Source organism: Stenella coeruleoalba (assembly GCF_951394435.1).
Source record: "Stenella coeruleoalba genome assembly, chromosome: 17".
Taxonomy (NCBI): domain Eukaryota; kingdom Metazoa; phylum Chordata; class Mammalia; order Artiodactyla; family Delphinidae; genus Stenella; species Stenella coeruleoalba.
The window spans coordinates 78,214,260-78,230,084 of NC_137163.1; the positions used below are offsets into that span (position 1 = coordinate 78,214,260).

General features: G+C 44.5%; 1 protein-coding gene across 1 annotated transcript in view; it reads left to right on the forward strand.

The window, feature by feature from the left end:
• ST18 (ST18 C2H2C-type zinc finger transcription factor) overlaps positions 1 to 15,825 on the forward strand; it is a gene marked incomplete at both ends in the record, with an annotated part of 90,657 nt that overhangs the window by 16,567 nt on the left and 58,265 nt on the right. Inside the window, one exon of the mRNA XM_079901151.1 lies at positions 9,279 to 9,481. Within this exon, the coding sequence (XP_079757277.1) occupies positions 9,279 to 9,481 (203 nt within the window). The remainder of the gene's footprint in view (positions 1 to 9,278; positions 9,482 to 15,825) is intronic.

The following is a 15,825-nucleotide window of genomic DNA, read 5'->3' on the forward strand; positions in this document are numbered from 1 at the left end:
TTTTGGTTCATGTGAGGGTTGAACTGTCTTTAAAACTGACTGATCGTTCTGCCTTCTTGGAGAGCAGAGTTTGGGAATGACCAGTTGGTCATTTGGTCAATCCTTGTGTGGGCCAAGTAGGATTTCCTGAGTTATCTGCTCCTGTTAACTTAATTCCCCCTACCCCGCATACAAAAGCTGGTGTGGATCTGTGACCTTTTGTTCCAAGGGGGTGGGCAGCCACGTGGTCTGAACAGTCAATGGGTAGCTTTCTCATGACTCTCCTGGGGAGAGGCAATTGCATCCAAGTCATCTTTATACACTTGCATCTGGGTGGAGTTCAACTTCCGGGCACAGTTACCAAGCTTTACAGATGCCCAGGAGATAAGAAATGAACAAGAAGCAGTCTCCATTCCCTTGTAGATGGTTCCAGTTTCCTGGGAGAGACAACGACCATTCAGAGGGCTAAGTTTTATAATCATGGAAAATGCCAAACCCACAGTGGTGTAAAAAGGATGTGTTCTGACAGCGTTACCAGAATGACATCCCAGAGGGAGGTGTGTCTGGCCAGTGAGGGTGTGAAAAGGCGGTGGGGCAGCAGGAGGTTTCAGGGAGTCTTCTTAGCTCCTTCCACTGTTACTCAGGATTCAGAGCAAGTTTTATTATTATTATTATTATTGCAATGTGGCTTTTAATGGCTCGACTATTTTATGAAAAAACTGTTGTGGATGTTATGCAATTAATTTATCACTCATAAAACTTAATCCCAATTAAATGAGGAAAAAGCATCTATTAGCTCTGGCCTTGTGGGAAAAAAAATTCTCCCCTCTTAAAAACCTGATATTATCAAATAACCTTGCCAATGGAGTCAGTGTTCCATGACAGCAAACCAACCATCAATAGATAGCAACGCTGAATGGGTGACATGAGTCATAGGAGAAGCTTAATTATAGGTTTGCTGCGGGTGCACCGCTCAGCTCTGTAAACACGAGCTCAGGCACAAGTTTCTCCGATGCGGCTGAGAGAGCTGGGCGTGGATTCAGGGACCATCCTCCAAGAAAGAACAGTGTCTCAGAGTCTTGTCTGTGTAAGAGTCAATTTGTCACTTGCGGTGGCCTGTAACTCTTGGGAATCAGGAGGCCCGTATCCAATGAACAAGGGCTTAGCTTTCCCGCAGGGGGTCTCATGATTTCGTAAAAGCTGGTCCAGTAGCCGCGAGAGGACAGGGCAGAGTGGGAAGCAGACTGCGGTGCAGTTGCTGCGGAAGCCTAGGCCGTTCCTCCTGGGCGCTCTCTTCCATCCTTGGAAGGAGGCCCGCCCTCCTTGCCAAGCATCTCTGCTCCTCTAGGCAGCTTACCTGGCAGTGGAAGGGAGACCCTCGTCCCTAAGGGAGCTGAGCCTTGCTCACCATGACCTTCAGATTCTCTGGCTGCTGTGCATGCCAATTGGCCGTCAAGGCTAGGCCAGGAAGAACCAGCAGACGCTTCAGTGGTCACTCAAGGGCCAGATGTGTTCTCTGTTCCCCTAACGTAATAGCAGCCTTGCTGCTCCCAACGGCCAGGGTCCGTTACTCCCGCCAGGATGGTGACTCTCTCCCTGGCCTGCTGGTCTCCCAGCCCAAGAAGCCCAAGTGACCAAGAGGCAGGCAGAGCTGCAAGTTTGATGGGACTCTTATGTGTCCCCTGGTGGAAGCACTCCCTTAGGGGACCAGGATCTTTAGACCCACGGAGGGTAGATTTGGGGTGAGGGATGTCCAGATCCTTCAAGCTGGTCATTGGGAGTCATGGTAAACCAAACCATTCCTAATTCCTGTTAGTTCCTGGGCCCATATATTCAGACTATGGAGGGCGTGGCATGACGTAATGATCCTCAAGCGTGCGTATTGGCCCCAAAGAAGGCACGCCCTCTTGGCAGGTACCTCCTTCAAGCCAGCATCTCAGCTGTGCCTTCGAGAGATTGTTCTATCGCCCCATCAGGACTGCAGTTTCCAGGATGTGCGATAAGTGATGCCAACGGTGTATCCACTTATTCTCTTCCCATGGTCGTCTTCCCAACTGGGTCTCTTGGTCCGTGAGACGTGTGAGAATTCTCGTTGATGGAACATTCAGATATCAGTACCGTCTGAGGCAATGAAGACGGGCCAGGCAAATCCATACCCAGAATGTGTGTTAATTCCAGTCAAGGTGAATTGCTGCCCCTTCCACAGTGAAAAGTCCAGCAGCTGGTTGGCCTCAAGAGATGGTGTCCTGTTGGGAGGTTGGCATTTATCTCTTCTGCTGACAGATTGGACAATGGGCTGCGAGAGTAGCTGAAGCGGTCTTAGTGGGAGCCCTGCTATGGGGCCGGTACTGTCCTTCCGTCCCTGCCGTGATGTCTCCTCCACTATCAACTCCAGCGTAGGAAAGTCGAAGGCAGAGGCTAGCTGACTTCTCCTGACCAGGACACTCTGTCTGGTTGGTGGTTGAATGCTTCTTCCCGGGTATGTGCTCTCTGGTGGGTGTCATCATGCAAGGAAAGACCTTCTCATCTCATACTAACTGTCACAGGTCCACCCTCAGGCGTCTTCCTTAGAGCCCCTCGACCCTGATCTTCTAGGTAAACCGTTCACGTCCTTGTCCCTGCTTGACGTCATGACTTAGTAGGTCCAATAGAAACCAGTTTCTAATGGTCAGCTCTGGCCTCCCGGTCAGGGATTCTATCTCTAGAATGTAGTAGTGTAGTTCTTTGCCACAAATGACGTGGCCTTGCTCCAGAAACCTGTGTCTCTGTGTCGTGATCCTTCCGTGAGATCTTGCCACAAACTCTGTGAGCATCTTTTCCTTTGACCACAGATGCCTACAGACATACCATAGGCTCTACCAGGTTTTATGTCCAACCAGCGAGGCTGTCCTCAGTGCAGCCGGGACCTGCTCTGTAGCCCTGTCCAGGCTGGCCACCTTCCTTGTCACCCAAGCATGGATCAGCGCAGTAGGCCCAGGTGTGGAGCGTGCGGTCCCCAGAACCTAATCAGGCAGTCTGGCGTTGTGCTTCCTTCTCAGTGGTGGGAAGAGTAGATGCAATGCTTTGTCCTTTATTATCACTGGGGACACCTGAAACGTCCTGGGCCACTGAGCCCTCAGAGTGTCACTGATATGATGTGCCCCTGAATCTTTGTCGGTTTATCTTCTACCCTCTGGGGCACAGATGTCTTCCCAGAGCTTCTAAAATAGTTGCCACTTCTTGCTTCTCTGTTCTCATCAACACGATGTCATCAACCTCATCTACCCACGTGATGATCTGTGGGACGCACGGATCACCCAGGCCCCTTCAGACTGTATTACGGTGGAGGGCAGCCGGATTTGCACACACCTCAGCAGGACTGTGGATCTGCCCTCTTTTCTATGTTACTGGAATGCTAACACTCCTGGTTTCGCTCTCTGATGGAGATGGAAAAGGATGTAATTGCCATGTCGGTGACCGCAAAGCACGTAGTTGAGTCTCTGTTAATCTGCAAAGCAAAGATCCCGTATTTCGGTCTAGCAACTGCAGTTAGAAGTTATTATTTGCCTGGGTTTGTGGTTGCCCGCTGTTAACCCCCAGGATCAGTCTTACTAGAGTCTGCACTGGTGAATTTCAGGTAGAAATGTAGGGACCACCAGCCATGCATCCTCTAAGTGTTAAGGGAGGCACTAATTATTGTCATTTCTTCTAGAATGTGATGTTTGGGTTTGCTATTTTGATGATGGGAAGGAGAAGTTTTTAAAGATTCCACTTATAATTCCACTTTATTTGTCAAGAAGTGAGTTATGTTTTTGCATTTACCTGGAGAGGAAAGAGCCTGAGCACCTCTTCACTTGGGTATCAGTTCTTTTGCGATGTGCCTGCCATGTCTTTGCCCACTTTTTAAATTGATTGTCGTTTTCTTATTTATTTGGAAGAATTCTTTCCCTTATTGGCCTTTTAATAACTGTTTTGAAGAGTGTAACACACCTATAGAAGCACGTACTTATCATAAGAGTAGTGCTCAAAGAATCTTCACGACCTGAACAAGCTCATGTAAACAGATCAAGAAACAGAATATTGATAGAAAGCTCTCCTTCCTGGCTGGTATCTTTTGATGAATAAAGGTTCTTAAGATTAAGGTGTTCTAATTTATCAGTCTTTTCCTTTAAATTAGTGCTTTTTGTAAACTGCTTAAGTCTTTGCCAAGGTCATGAAGGTATATCCTCACATTTTTTTCTAGAAGTTTTATTGTTTTCTAGTGCATGGTTTAAATCCATAATCCTTGGGGAATTGTTTGTTGTATATACCATCAAGTAGAATCAAGCCTTTTTTTTTTCAGATAAATATCCAATTGACCCAATGCCAGTCACTGAAGAAAGAACCCTTTCCCCAATGACACCTTTGCCATAAATTGACCATATATGTGTGATGGCTTATGATAAACTTTGACATCCAAGGTGCTTTTTGCTACTCTTGGTTCTTTTCATTCCCATTCAAACTTTAGAGTTAACTTGTCAATTTCTAAAAAAAAAAATTCTTCATGGGATTTTGTTTGGGATTGCATTAAATCTAGTGGATAAATTTAGGGAGAATTGAAATCTTGCAGTACTGAGTCTTTTATTCCATGAACATTTTTTATTTCTTCATTTATTAAGATCGTCTTTAATTTTCTCAAAATGTTATTTTTTTTATAAGTTTAACATGTCTTGTGTTAGATTTATTCCTCAGTATTTCATATTTCTATGCATCATAAATGGTTTTATTTTAAATTTTTTTCTAATGTTTTTATCACTGGTTTATAGAAGTTCAAATCATTTTTAATAGTGACTTCACTGAAGTTGCTTCCTTATTTTAATATTTTATCTGTAGATTCTTTGGGGTCTTCCTCAAATACAGTCATGTCTCTGAAAATAATAATAGTATAATTTCTTTTCTTTTTCAGTCATCATACCTTTGTTTTTTCCTGCCAGTCTTTTTAATTCAAATTCATACTTCCTGGTCCCTTCCCATGAATCTGTGGTATTCTGCCTAATTAGAAGAAATCAGTAGGAATACCCACTATGAATTTTCCATGGAAATGTTGGAGCAAGTTTCCTTGGACTCAGGGATTTATAACTTCCATTTGTTTTTCTGTTTTATTCTTTTTGGGGGATGTACCCAAAATGCAATACTTTGGGTACATTTTTTAATTAATTTTTATTGGAGTATAGTTGATTTACAATGCTGTGTTAGTTTCTGCTGAACAGCAACGTGATTCAGTTATACATATGCATATATCCACTCTTTTTAGATTCTGTTCCCATATATGCACCTACATTTTTAATTGTGTTACGTATCTTCTGGTAACTTGCACTGAGGATTTATTACTGTGGAAAGTGGAAAATAAGCTGGAAAATTGTTCTAGGGTCCAGTGTTCATTGTACAGATTTGGGGGGATTCACAGTTCCCCACTTTATTGTACTCTCTCCCGAAACCTGAAAGGTCAGTGAATTTGACTTCTAAACACCTCCAGCAATGAGACTCCCATTAGCGTTATTGACTGTTGTTTTCCTCCATCACTTTTTGAATAAAATTTCAGCCATATGTTGTCATCAAAGGGAGTACCGTTTCCAATTAGAATTCGAGTTTCTAAATGGAAGCATTTTTCACATAGGTAACCAAAAATTTCAGGTAAAACTACAGATCCTTTAAAGATGTTTTAATAAAATCAAAACTGCAGATATGAAATATGGCACTGAAAGGTATTTGGCTCATTGGTAATGTCCCCTAGAGGACTCTGAATGTTTAAAGCAACAGTTTGATTGAATAGAACAATAAATGCAGGGCTGAGTGTGCTTTTTCCCTTTCTTTCTCATCTACTAGAAAAATATAGATAATAGAGCTCATTTATTTCCTTAACATTTCAGAGCTCCACAGATGGGAAAACACAACCCAGTGGAAATTATTTCTGGCAACCTTGAGAAGATATGTTAGCATTTTGTGGCATTTCTTTCAGTGACATGTAAAGCCTGGCTTTCCCTCATTGCAGTGTCACAGTGAAGTGTCACAATAAAGCCAAAATAGTGTGCCCTCAGGGAAAACGCGGGAAAGGGACCATTTTCCATGCACACACAAAGGGTAATATTTATTATAAAGCCTTCCATTTTAGCTCCAAATGCTGCCTGGGCCATAGCTACTTTGCAGTGGAGAAACGCACAGAAAGGGAGATTTCAAGCAAATGTTATGTATAAATCTAATGTGATTTATGTGAATACAAATACCATGTTTAAAAGTAGAATGCCTTTATGGACACACAAGCTTGGAGAGTCTGTGCAGGTGACGCTCAGCCTGGTTTTGGTGGAGTCCAAGGTGCAGAGAGTCAGAACCAGGAGTCCGAACAGCCCTGTCTTGACCTATTTTTCTCACTCGCAGCACAGATGTCACCTTCTTTACAACATGTGCTAACATGGGAATTATTATCCCCCTTTGTTGGCTAAGGAATTTCGTGTTCCAAAAGATTCAATTATTCATTACAAATGACACAGCCAATATTATTTAGGGAACTTCATACACAGTGTCAAATATAATAATTTATTTGAAGCTAAATTTGTTTGTTTCTTTTTTTTCTTTTTTTTCATTTAATTTTTTTATACAGCAGATTCTTATTAGTCATCTATTTTATACATATTCGTGTATATATGTACTTTCGATAAAACCTCGACATCCTTTTCGTCCTTCCTTCCACAAGTTATTATTTGGACCCAAATATTGAATTTGATTTTTATTAGCATTAATGTCTTCTCGTCACGTTCGTTCTACCGCTCCCAACTGTGGACATGTTGGGGGGCAGGGCGGTGTCTTCACCACGTTTTGCGGCATTTTTCTTTGCTGCAGCTCAGCGCCATCTCCCGATCTAATGAGTGTCCCGAACCATCGGGAGCAGCCCTGTGGTAGGCAGGTTCCTCCAGCTGGAGCCGTGGCTGGTTTATTCGGGTCCGACTCCACCCGGCTGTCAAAGGCAGATGGAAATTACCCAGGTTCCTTGTTCTGATTTGGCAACACGTAGGAGAGCATGAGCTTTGGGGACCAGCAGACCAGACTCAAATATCAGCCCCACCAATTACGGGTCACGTGATTTGGGGAATGTTCCTTGTGTTTCTATGTAAACTTCGATGATAATATTAACAAGACGAAATCTCTAAGGATCTTACCGGAAGTACACATTCAGCCTCATCCATCCCCCCAGCCACCAAAGGAAGGAATGGCGTTTGTCTGACCGACCAAGCCCACCAGCCCAGGTCTCTTTGATCAGTGTTTCCTGGTGCTGACGAAGCTTGTTTGAATAAACTTTCTCAGCCCTTTTCCCCGTGCCCGTGCTATGCTAACATGAGTGTTTAGAATCCACTTTCTTTCCCTGCTTTAATAGCTGAATGTCATTTGCCAGGAGCCTCTCCTTTTCTATAAATCTTCTTGGTTCGGGATAATGGTTAGTGGCCTCACTTGTGTATCTTCTGAGCATCCTGGATGGAAACGCACTTGACTTAGAAGACTTTGGTTTAGGGGCCTTGAACTCTGCACATTCCTGGGAACTTTGCCCTCCTGCCCCTCCCCCTTCAGAGGTCTTCCCCCGGACAGAGTAGGCTCCTGCACGGGGCGTCTGCTTCTCTGCACTTTGCTCCCCTGACACGGGACACGCGTGTTGTAGACTGTTCTCTTTGACAGGCCAGGCTCAGGCGGTGCAGGCCTGTACTTTCCAGTGTCCTCACAAAGGCATGTGCTCTCCTGCCCACCTGCTGAGATGCTCTTCCGCTCCATCGTCTGTGCGTGGTCACTGTATTATTTTTTTTTAAAGATTTTTTTGATGTGGACCATTTTTTAAAGTCTTTATTGAATTTGTTACAGTATTGCTTCTGTTTTTTGTTTTGCTTTTTTGGCCGCGAGGCATGTGGGATCTTAGCTCCCCGACCAGGGATCGAACCCACACCCCCTGCACTGGAAGGAGAAGTCTTAACCACTCGCCAGGGAAGTCTCCGTGGTCACTTTAAATTTGGGCTCATCAGAGAAATTTTGCCAAAGCACATTAGTTTATTTAGGAAACTCACTGTTCTCTTCCTTACTGGGATAATCTTCAGTTCTCAATGTTTAATCTTTTGTGAGAGATTTCTAACCCTCTTGGATTCTCTCTCCTTCCAGAATCTCTTTCTTTCCCAGAAGGAAGAGCGCTTTTTTTTCTTCTGAAGTTTTAAAACCTACTCCTCCAAATTCAAGAATTCATGTGTGATGCTAATTAAATAATTTTCACGAATGGGCCACCACTGGTGTTTCTCTGCACTGATGCTTCAAAACAATTTAAGGCCTTGTCTTAGGAATAATGCTGAATATTCAGTCTTCTTTTAGCGATGGAGTAATATCTCGTTACTCTGAGTCCAGATTCTCTGCTCCTGATCTTTTTATTTTAAGTTTGCATTTTTCTTCAAAGAGTGTTTAATAAATATATGTCAGAGACTCACTGTTGGCTAAACCCTCTGGTCTTCCTGGGTCTTGCCAAGAGAATGTTTGTCTTAACTTCAGCACATAGAGTGAGCTGCGTTAATGCCAAGTGAGCTATATGTAGGAAATCTGTTTTGAAAGGGCCATCCTCAGGAGGACTTCCAAATAAAACTGTACGAGAACAGGAGTAAGGATAAACTGTGGTCCATTTTTGGGAAATCCAATCTTATTTCTCCTCCTTTTATTTGTTTGTTCTGTGTGCCAAATGGGTAAGAACCAAACGGCAGAGTGCCACGAGCGTCTTTCCACTTTTTTCTGGGACTGGAGATGGGCAGATCAGATGTTCACAGCTTGTCCCCCCGTTAATGCCCTGTCTTTCAAGTCAAAGCCCGGGATATGGCATCTCAAGGTTGACATGCAACTGTGGCGGAGATAAGCAGTTTCAGTAGCAAACAACTATCCGAAAAACCTTGTGATTTATCCATACTGGACACGTTTTCTTGTAGCTGGTGGTATATTTTTCACATTAGCTCTTTCTTGGGATTAACAAACCAGTGCAAATCTTGTTTCATCCCTCCCTGGGTATTTAGTGTAGTGCCAGGCAAAGTACAGATTAACGTATGCTTACTCAGGATTAAGGATGATTTTTTTTTTTTAGCTCTTCTGATCGGCAGTAAAGTAGAATCTGCACCGTTCAGTGAATTCAACGGATGGGCTGTTTTCGTTAATGGCGACAACTAACCCCAAACCTTGGGTCCCAGGTTTCTCTGGTCGTGCTTGGTGATGGTTGAAGGGCAGACAGCCGTGAACTCTTTCATCATGTTCTTAATCCGTCTCCGTTACTGCAGTGCTGCGCATGACTGCTCCACGGCCAAGAAGAGGAGAGCCGGGGAGCAGGCTCTGGGGGTGCCGGTCAACAAGAGAAAGTCCCTGCTCATGAAGCCCCGACACTACAGCCCCAGCGTGGACCGCGAGGAGGGACGGGCTGAGCGGACGGCGGAGGCGTTGGGGCAGGACGGCGCCCCGGAGACCCACCATCACCCCGGTGCAGGTAGCGAGGTGGAGTGGCCCCAGCTTGAGTTCCTGCCCGCGCACAGACCCAGGCCCACCTCAGGGGGACGTGCCGTTTGTATGGTGGGAAAAGCAAATCCCAACGTGAGAGCAAATCCAGACATTGGTTTCCCTCAGCATCCACTAGTGAGGACCGGTTTTCCTTCCCTAACAGTAGGGGGTCTAAGCACATGCCACAGAGCGCAGAGCATCCTTGGCCCCAGGCACGGGTGTGGACTGTGCCTCTTTCCGAAGAAAATAAAAGCGACTAAGCCCCAAAGGTGAAGAGGACCTTAACTCCCTAATGGGGTGGATGTCTAGCCCCTGAAAGATAAAACCCCTGCAAAGTAAGCTTTGAGACATTTCCGATAGGACATATGAGACGCAGTCTCTATTTTGAAATTTTATTTTGTTAATTTTTTATTGAAGTACGGTTGATTTACAATATTATATTTGTTTCAGGTGTACAGCATAGTGATTCAGTATTTTTACAGGTACACCATTAAAAGTTACGACACGATAATGGGTGTAATTCCCCGTGCTGTACAGTATATCCTTGTTGCTTAGCTGTTTTGCACGTAATAGTTTGTGTCTCTTAATCCCCTGCCCCTAATTTTTTTTTTGAAATTTTAGGACGTGCTTCTCCGCAGTTTGCGGTCACCCCCACTAGACCCTGGTTGTCCCAGTGCCTCCAGGACCTGGACCATCACAGACCACTTAGTGCATGAGGCTAAAATCGAAGGACATGCAGAATGTCTCAAAAGTTTATTTTAGGAAATACATGGAAATCTAAAGCTTGACCTTTTAGAAAATGAAACTAGATGTGTGTATGTTCTATCACATACACACTTTTTTCCGATTGTGAGTTTTTAAGGAATCAAAATATACAGAATAAGTTGTTACTTGAAAAGAAGTATAAATTATACAAACCGAAGGCAGCGAGCCTCTTAGATCGTAAATATCTATTGCATATAGAATGGTAGTAATTGCAGTAGGTGTTAATAGAAAAGATATGAAAGCATATCGACTGAGTGAGCACAGATCTCAGATCACAATCATCAGATCTCCAGTCATCCCGGCTTACAGTTAATTGGAGATTCTGTAGTTAAAACAGTTGTATTCTGATTTGCTAGTGCTTGACTGAACTTCCTGGCTTCTGTGGATTTAACATATGGCGTAAAACCTCGTGGCTCATCTGTAAATTATAATCATCCTTGACCTTTTTGTTTGTTTCCTTGAGCTGGTCAGTTTTTTGTTGTAGTTGACTCAGGAAAATTGTAGGTTGAATCTAGTACTAGGGAAAGTCCTTGAGTCAGTATGGTTAGTACTAGGGAAAGTCCTTGAGTCAGTATGGTTAGTACTAGGGAAAGTCCTTGAGTCAGTATGGTTAGTACTAGGGAAAGTCCTTGAGTCAGTATGGTTATATCATTCATCTCGCTGACATTAATTTACCAGGTATTTAAGAAAATGGGCATCTTTTGCACCAACACATTTTGCAGGCGCCCTAAGGACCAGGACGGTACCTGCCCACTAGCTTCCCGCCTTCTTCTGTAGCTGAATGATCGTTGTAGATGCTTGGTAGTAACCAGGAAAGTATACTGTCAAATATTCTCAGTTAAATATTCACTTAGAAGCACTGATGGACTTCTATCTGCAGCTTCACAAATGTTCACTCTTTAGTATTAGAGCCACTACTGATCATAATGAATATGCTAAAATTACAGCCGTAGTGGCTATTATTTTTGAATTCTTAATATATTCCGAGCACATAAATCATATCACCTAATCCACCCAACAGTGACGTGAGTGCGTATTATTATGGCCACAACTTTACAAATGAGACCGTTGAGGACAAAGGGATTTAATGCTAAAGGTAACACAGCTTGTAGGCGTTGGAAAGAAGATAATTAGGAAACAATTGAAGGACAAGCAAAATAACTATTTCCCAGCTAACCGTGCTCCATAATCCAGCCCTTCCCATGCTCTGACCACCTTTGGAAGGCAAGTTGGGCAAAGTCCCTACGAGGTCAAATTACGAAGTCACATTTCCAGAAATGACAGGTCACAGATGCTTCTCTCCCTGGTTGAGAGAGGAAAAGTCTAAGTTGCCTTCAGCCCTCTGAGCAAGTGACCCCCAGCCCCCGGAAGGTAAGAGAGCTGAGTTTGCGCCCAAGCCCAGCATAACGGGTTTCATCTACCATCTCGGTCACTCCAGGCACCCCAAGGTCTTCACCTGACCAGGTGTGTGCCCAATTTTGTCTTAAGCAGGCGGTTCAGTTGATGAGAGAGGGTTAGGCTCACGAAGGCTGAGGCCATGAGCTTGAATCCCTTTAATGGCAAAATTGTGCCCCATGCCCTCCCCTGGCTGTCTTTCAAAGGGCTGCAGGTGGGCGTTAAGGACGATAGAAGAAAATTTGGACAAAACCATGCAGATGCACAGTTTTCACTGGGGCAAACAGAAGGTGACCTTGCAGAGCTCTCTCAGGAGGCAGGACGCACTCGTGTGTTCCCAGTGCAGACGAGGGAAAGAAGCAGGGTGAGCCAGTGTGTGGGGTCCTCCCGGGGTGTGAGCACGTGACCGTGATTCCAGGGAACCCGTCACACCTTGTGGAGGCTCTGGGAGCTGGGATGACACTTTGACTATGTTATCTCTCAACAGACAGCAAATAAAGGATACGCCGCTCCCATTCTAAAACTCTGAAAGATGAATTCATCTTTTATTCCCAACAAAGTTGACATACTCAGGAGGCCTGGAAAACTAGTTTACCCGTAAAAGTCACTTAGATAGTTACAGAAACAGAACTAAAATCTGAAATCCAGTTGTACGGAAGGAATCAACCTCAAAACATGTGATTTTCAGAGGACTTCTTTTGTTTAAGTTGTTTTGATGCAGAACAGTTGATACCTGTGGAGAATCCACTAGCAGGTAACTTCAGGATTACCAGACCCCTCAGAGGAGAGACTTTGGTTTAAAGCAAATCAACAGATGTGAGGTTTTACATATCAGGCCCAAAGGAAGTTTATTTATTTACTTTTTTGCTCTATGAGGAAAGTATTGTCCTACTCCAGCCCCAGAAGTGCACCTGAGGAATTTTCTACCCCACGTTGTTGTGAGATGCACTTTGTTAGTTTTTGTTTGTTGTTGTTTGTCTTTATGTGTTTTTCTTTATACTTTAAGGATTGTTGCTTTTCATTACAAGTTACCTGACAAGTGTATTCTGGTATTTTCCTATAAATTCACTCTTGAAAGTATCCAAATATGGGAAAATAGTAGGCACCTGGCCGTGGGTCCGGATCTCAGCCCCCCCACTGGCTGGTTGTGTGAACTTGAGCAAGCCCTTAGCTCTTTAGAACCCTGGTTTCCCGCCTGTAACAGGGAGTTGAAAGTACTTTTCTTGTAGTTGTTGTGAGGATTAAATGAAATGAGTAACTGAACACCATGCCAGGAACATACCAGTTCATTGTCTTAGCATGTCACAGGGTCATCCAGTCATTGGGACATCAGATCACCCTCGTTTTAAAGATGAGGACCCAGGACTCGGGAGACATCGGCCTGCCCGAGGCCATACAGGCAGGTGGTGCTGGGCCAACCACACGACCCCAGTCTCTGGACCTCAGACCCGGGAGGTCTCCCTCCACGCCGTGCACGGACCCTCCCATCCCCAAGGCAGTTGGCGAGCATAGCAAGTGTGACGTGGGTGATGGTGAACTGGGCTGAGTCCTCTTTGCACTTGGACTGTGACCTTCCACAGCGGGCGTGGTCACCACTTACTCTGAATGAAAAACGGGCTGCACCTTATCTAGGTGGAAGCTCCCATGTCTCCTCTGCCATTGCTGGCTCTACCGCAGTAACAGGGAAGGGAGAAGCGGCCATCCTTCACCGCATACCTGTTGGGTGGCACCCGCTTTCCTGTGAGGGCGAGGCTCAGAAAGGGGGAGGAACCCATCGGAGTTGGCACAGAGACACACGCCAGGCCCAGAATCAAACGAGGTCCCTAACGCAGGGCTCTTTGGGTTATGTCAGTGGCAAAAGCACAAAACAGACCAGCGGGCCACCCCGGAAAACAAAAACACACAAGCACAGAAAAAGTAGGCAGCCTGTTACAAAGCTGGGGGGAAGGGGCGCCCCATCGCAGATACGTCTGCTCAAAAGCGAGCTCAACTTCTCTCTTTGTGACAATGACAGTGATGGCAGAGGGGGGTGGGCGCGTGGGAAGTTGGTCTGCAGGTTTGCAGAGCACCCCTGGAAACCCCGCGGGCGACGCACGAAGGCACCTCTACCAGCAGGGCTCCTCTCTCTCTGAAGAATAATTAATAAATATTTTCTTTTAGCATATAACCAACAGTTGAACCAAACAATTATGTAAACTGGAAATGACCCAAAACGCTCGCCTGGCAGCGGCTCGGTGACACGCATCGTCGGGCACACGTGCATTGCTGTCACCCCCGCCTCTCTGGTGATCTGCACTTAATAGGAATATTTTAAACTATGTAGCTAAGCAACAGAGGTAATTGTTGCTTTCTAGAGCTTTTGTTAGCACTCTCACACAGCCCAAATATGCATAATTAGGTATAATGTCTATAAATCATTATTGTACACATGTGGGTAGTTAAGTGGAGTTGAGAGAATAGTTCAATGAATTGAGCATATTCACTGAAAATGCTTTTTATTTGTTTTCTGTAGTTCATAATATTCTAAAATTATCATAACCCTTTACACTTTCTCTTAACAGCCAACTGTGATATTGAGAAAAACTTCATTTGCATTTTAGACTATGTTTAATATATTATTTAAACCTGGAGTTCCTCTGATATGAATTCAGGAGAGGATACACCATCCGTTCAAATATTATGTGCTGGTTTCGCCAGCCTCTTTTCTAGGAAGTAAAACGTTAAATTTTTCAGTTTATGTTGACTAGATCCCAACAAAAGACTGCACTCTATAATCAGCATTATTTAAAGGGGCTAGTGTTGTGACTGAATTCTTCCCTTCATCCAAAAATGCTTTTAGTTACTATGGCAATATTTACTTGATCCGGGCAGTCCAGTGTTGATTTAGGGAGATAATTACCAGAAAGGAAGATGATGGAGATGCATTTTTGAGTGTCCTTGTCAGACGCAATGTTTATAAAAAATTAAACGAGACCCAAAAAAGGCACATTGTCTTCTGCACAGACACCCTCTCCCGCAGCCCTTACACAGGACGGCTGTGCTTTTCTTTCCTCCCAAGATGTTTATTAAGGCAGAATGCACTTCACCTGGTGTCTTTAACAGTCTTTAAGGGGGCTTATTATTTTGTGTTCCCATCCACCACCCTGCCTTTAGAGACACAGAAATAGTCTTGCTGCTTCTTCTTTTTGTTTTGTCTCAGTGACTGCCAGGGACCACTGCCTGGTTATCTGGTGCATTTCACAGCCTGGCGATCTCTGGGCGCCGAGCTCCCTGGACCCCGCCATGTGCGCGGCCAGGGCTGGGGCACTGGCGAATCTGCACCTCAGTTGGTGTGTTTGCACCGGGACAGGCTTGGGGAGGGTGACTGTACACATAAATATATACACACACACAATCTGTCACCCCGACTGGGCCACTGCCAAGAGGGAAAGGGGTGACACGGACAGCTGCTCTGGGACAGTGGACACCCCATGGGCAGACTGGCACTTGGGGGGTGGGCGCTCTTCTCAGTCCCAGGCCTTCTTTACCATCAGGACTGAGAAGAACTGGTTAACATTCAGCATCCTCCAGCCGTCCCCACTCCTGACTCATCTCCTTTCTACACAAGTGCGTGCAGGTACCAGGCCAGAAACTGAGCTACTATTCAAGATATTATTCCATCATGTTCATTCTCCCATTTACTTGTGTTTCCCTCGTCATGGCATTTTCATGTGACAGTTATGACAGTGGTGAGGGAGTCTCGGGAACCTCAGGCTTCTTTTAGTTATCGTCTCGTGTAGATGTGTTGTGTATTTCAGCTAGCGTTCCATAAAATCTGAAAGTATGTTTGGGACTCTATGGAGGCAGAGAAAATCAACCTAATAAGCTTTGAAAATATATTGCTACGCTAGCAGAGAAATTCGATGAATACTTCCTTTTTATAATGTATAGTAGGACATATGCTTAATTTTCTTCCAGTTGACTGAGATTTGCAAATATAAGAGGTACAGTAACACGAATTTCACATTCAGGACTCTGTGATGGTTGAGTATGTATTTCAGTAACTAGACGAGCTTAGCTCTGACGTGCTGAAAATTAGAATAGCTCATCTCTTTAAAGGCAATTCTCAGAATATTAAGGTCTGAGTTTTGTTTTGTTTTGTCAAGAGGGTATGTATTTTTCTACCCAATGTTT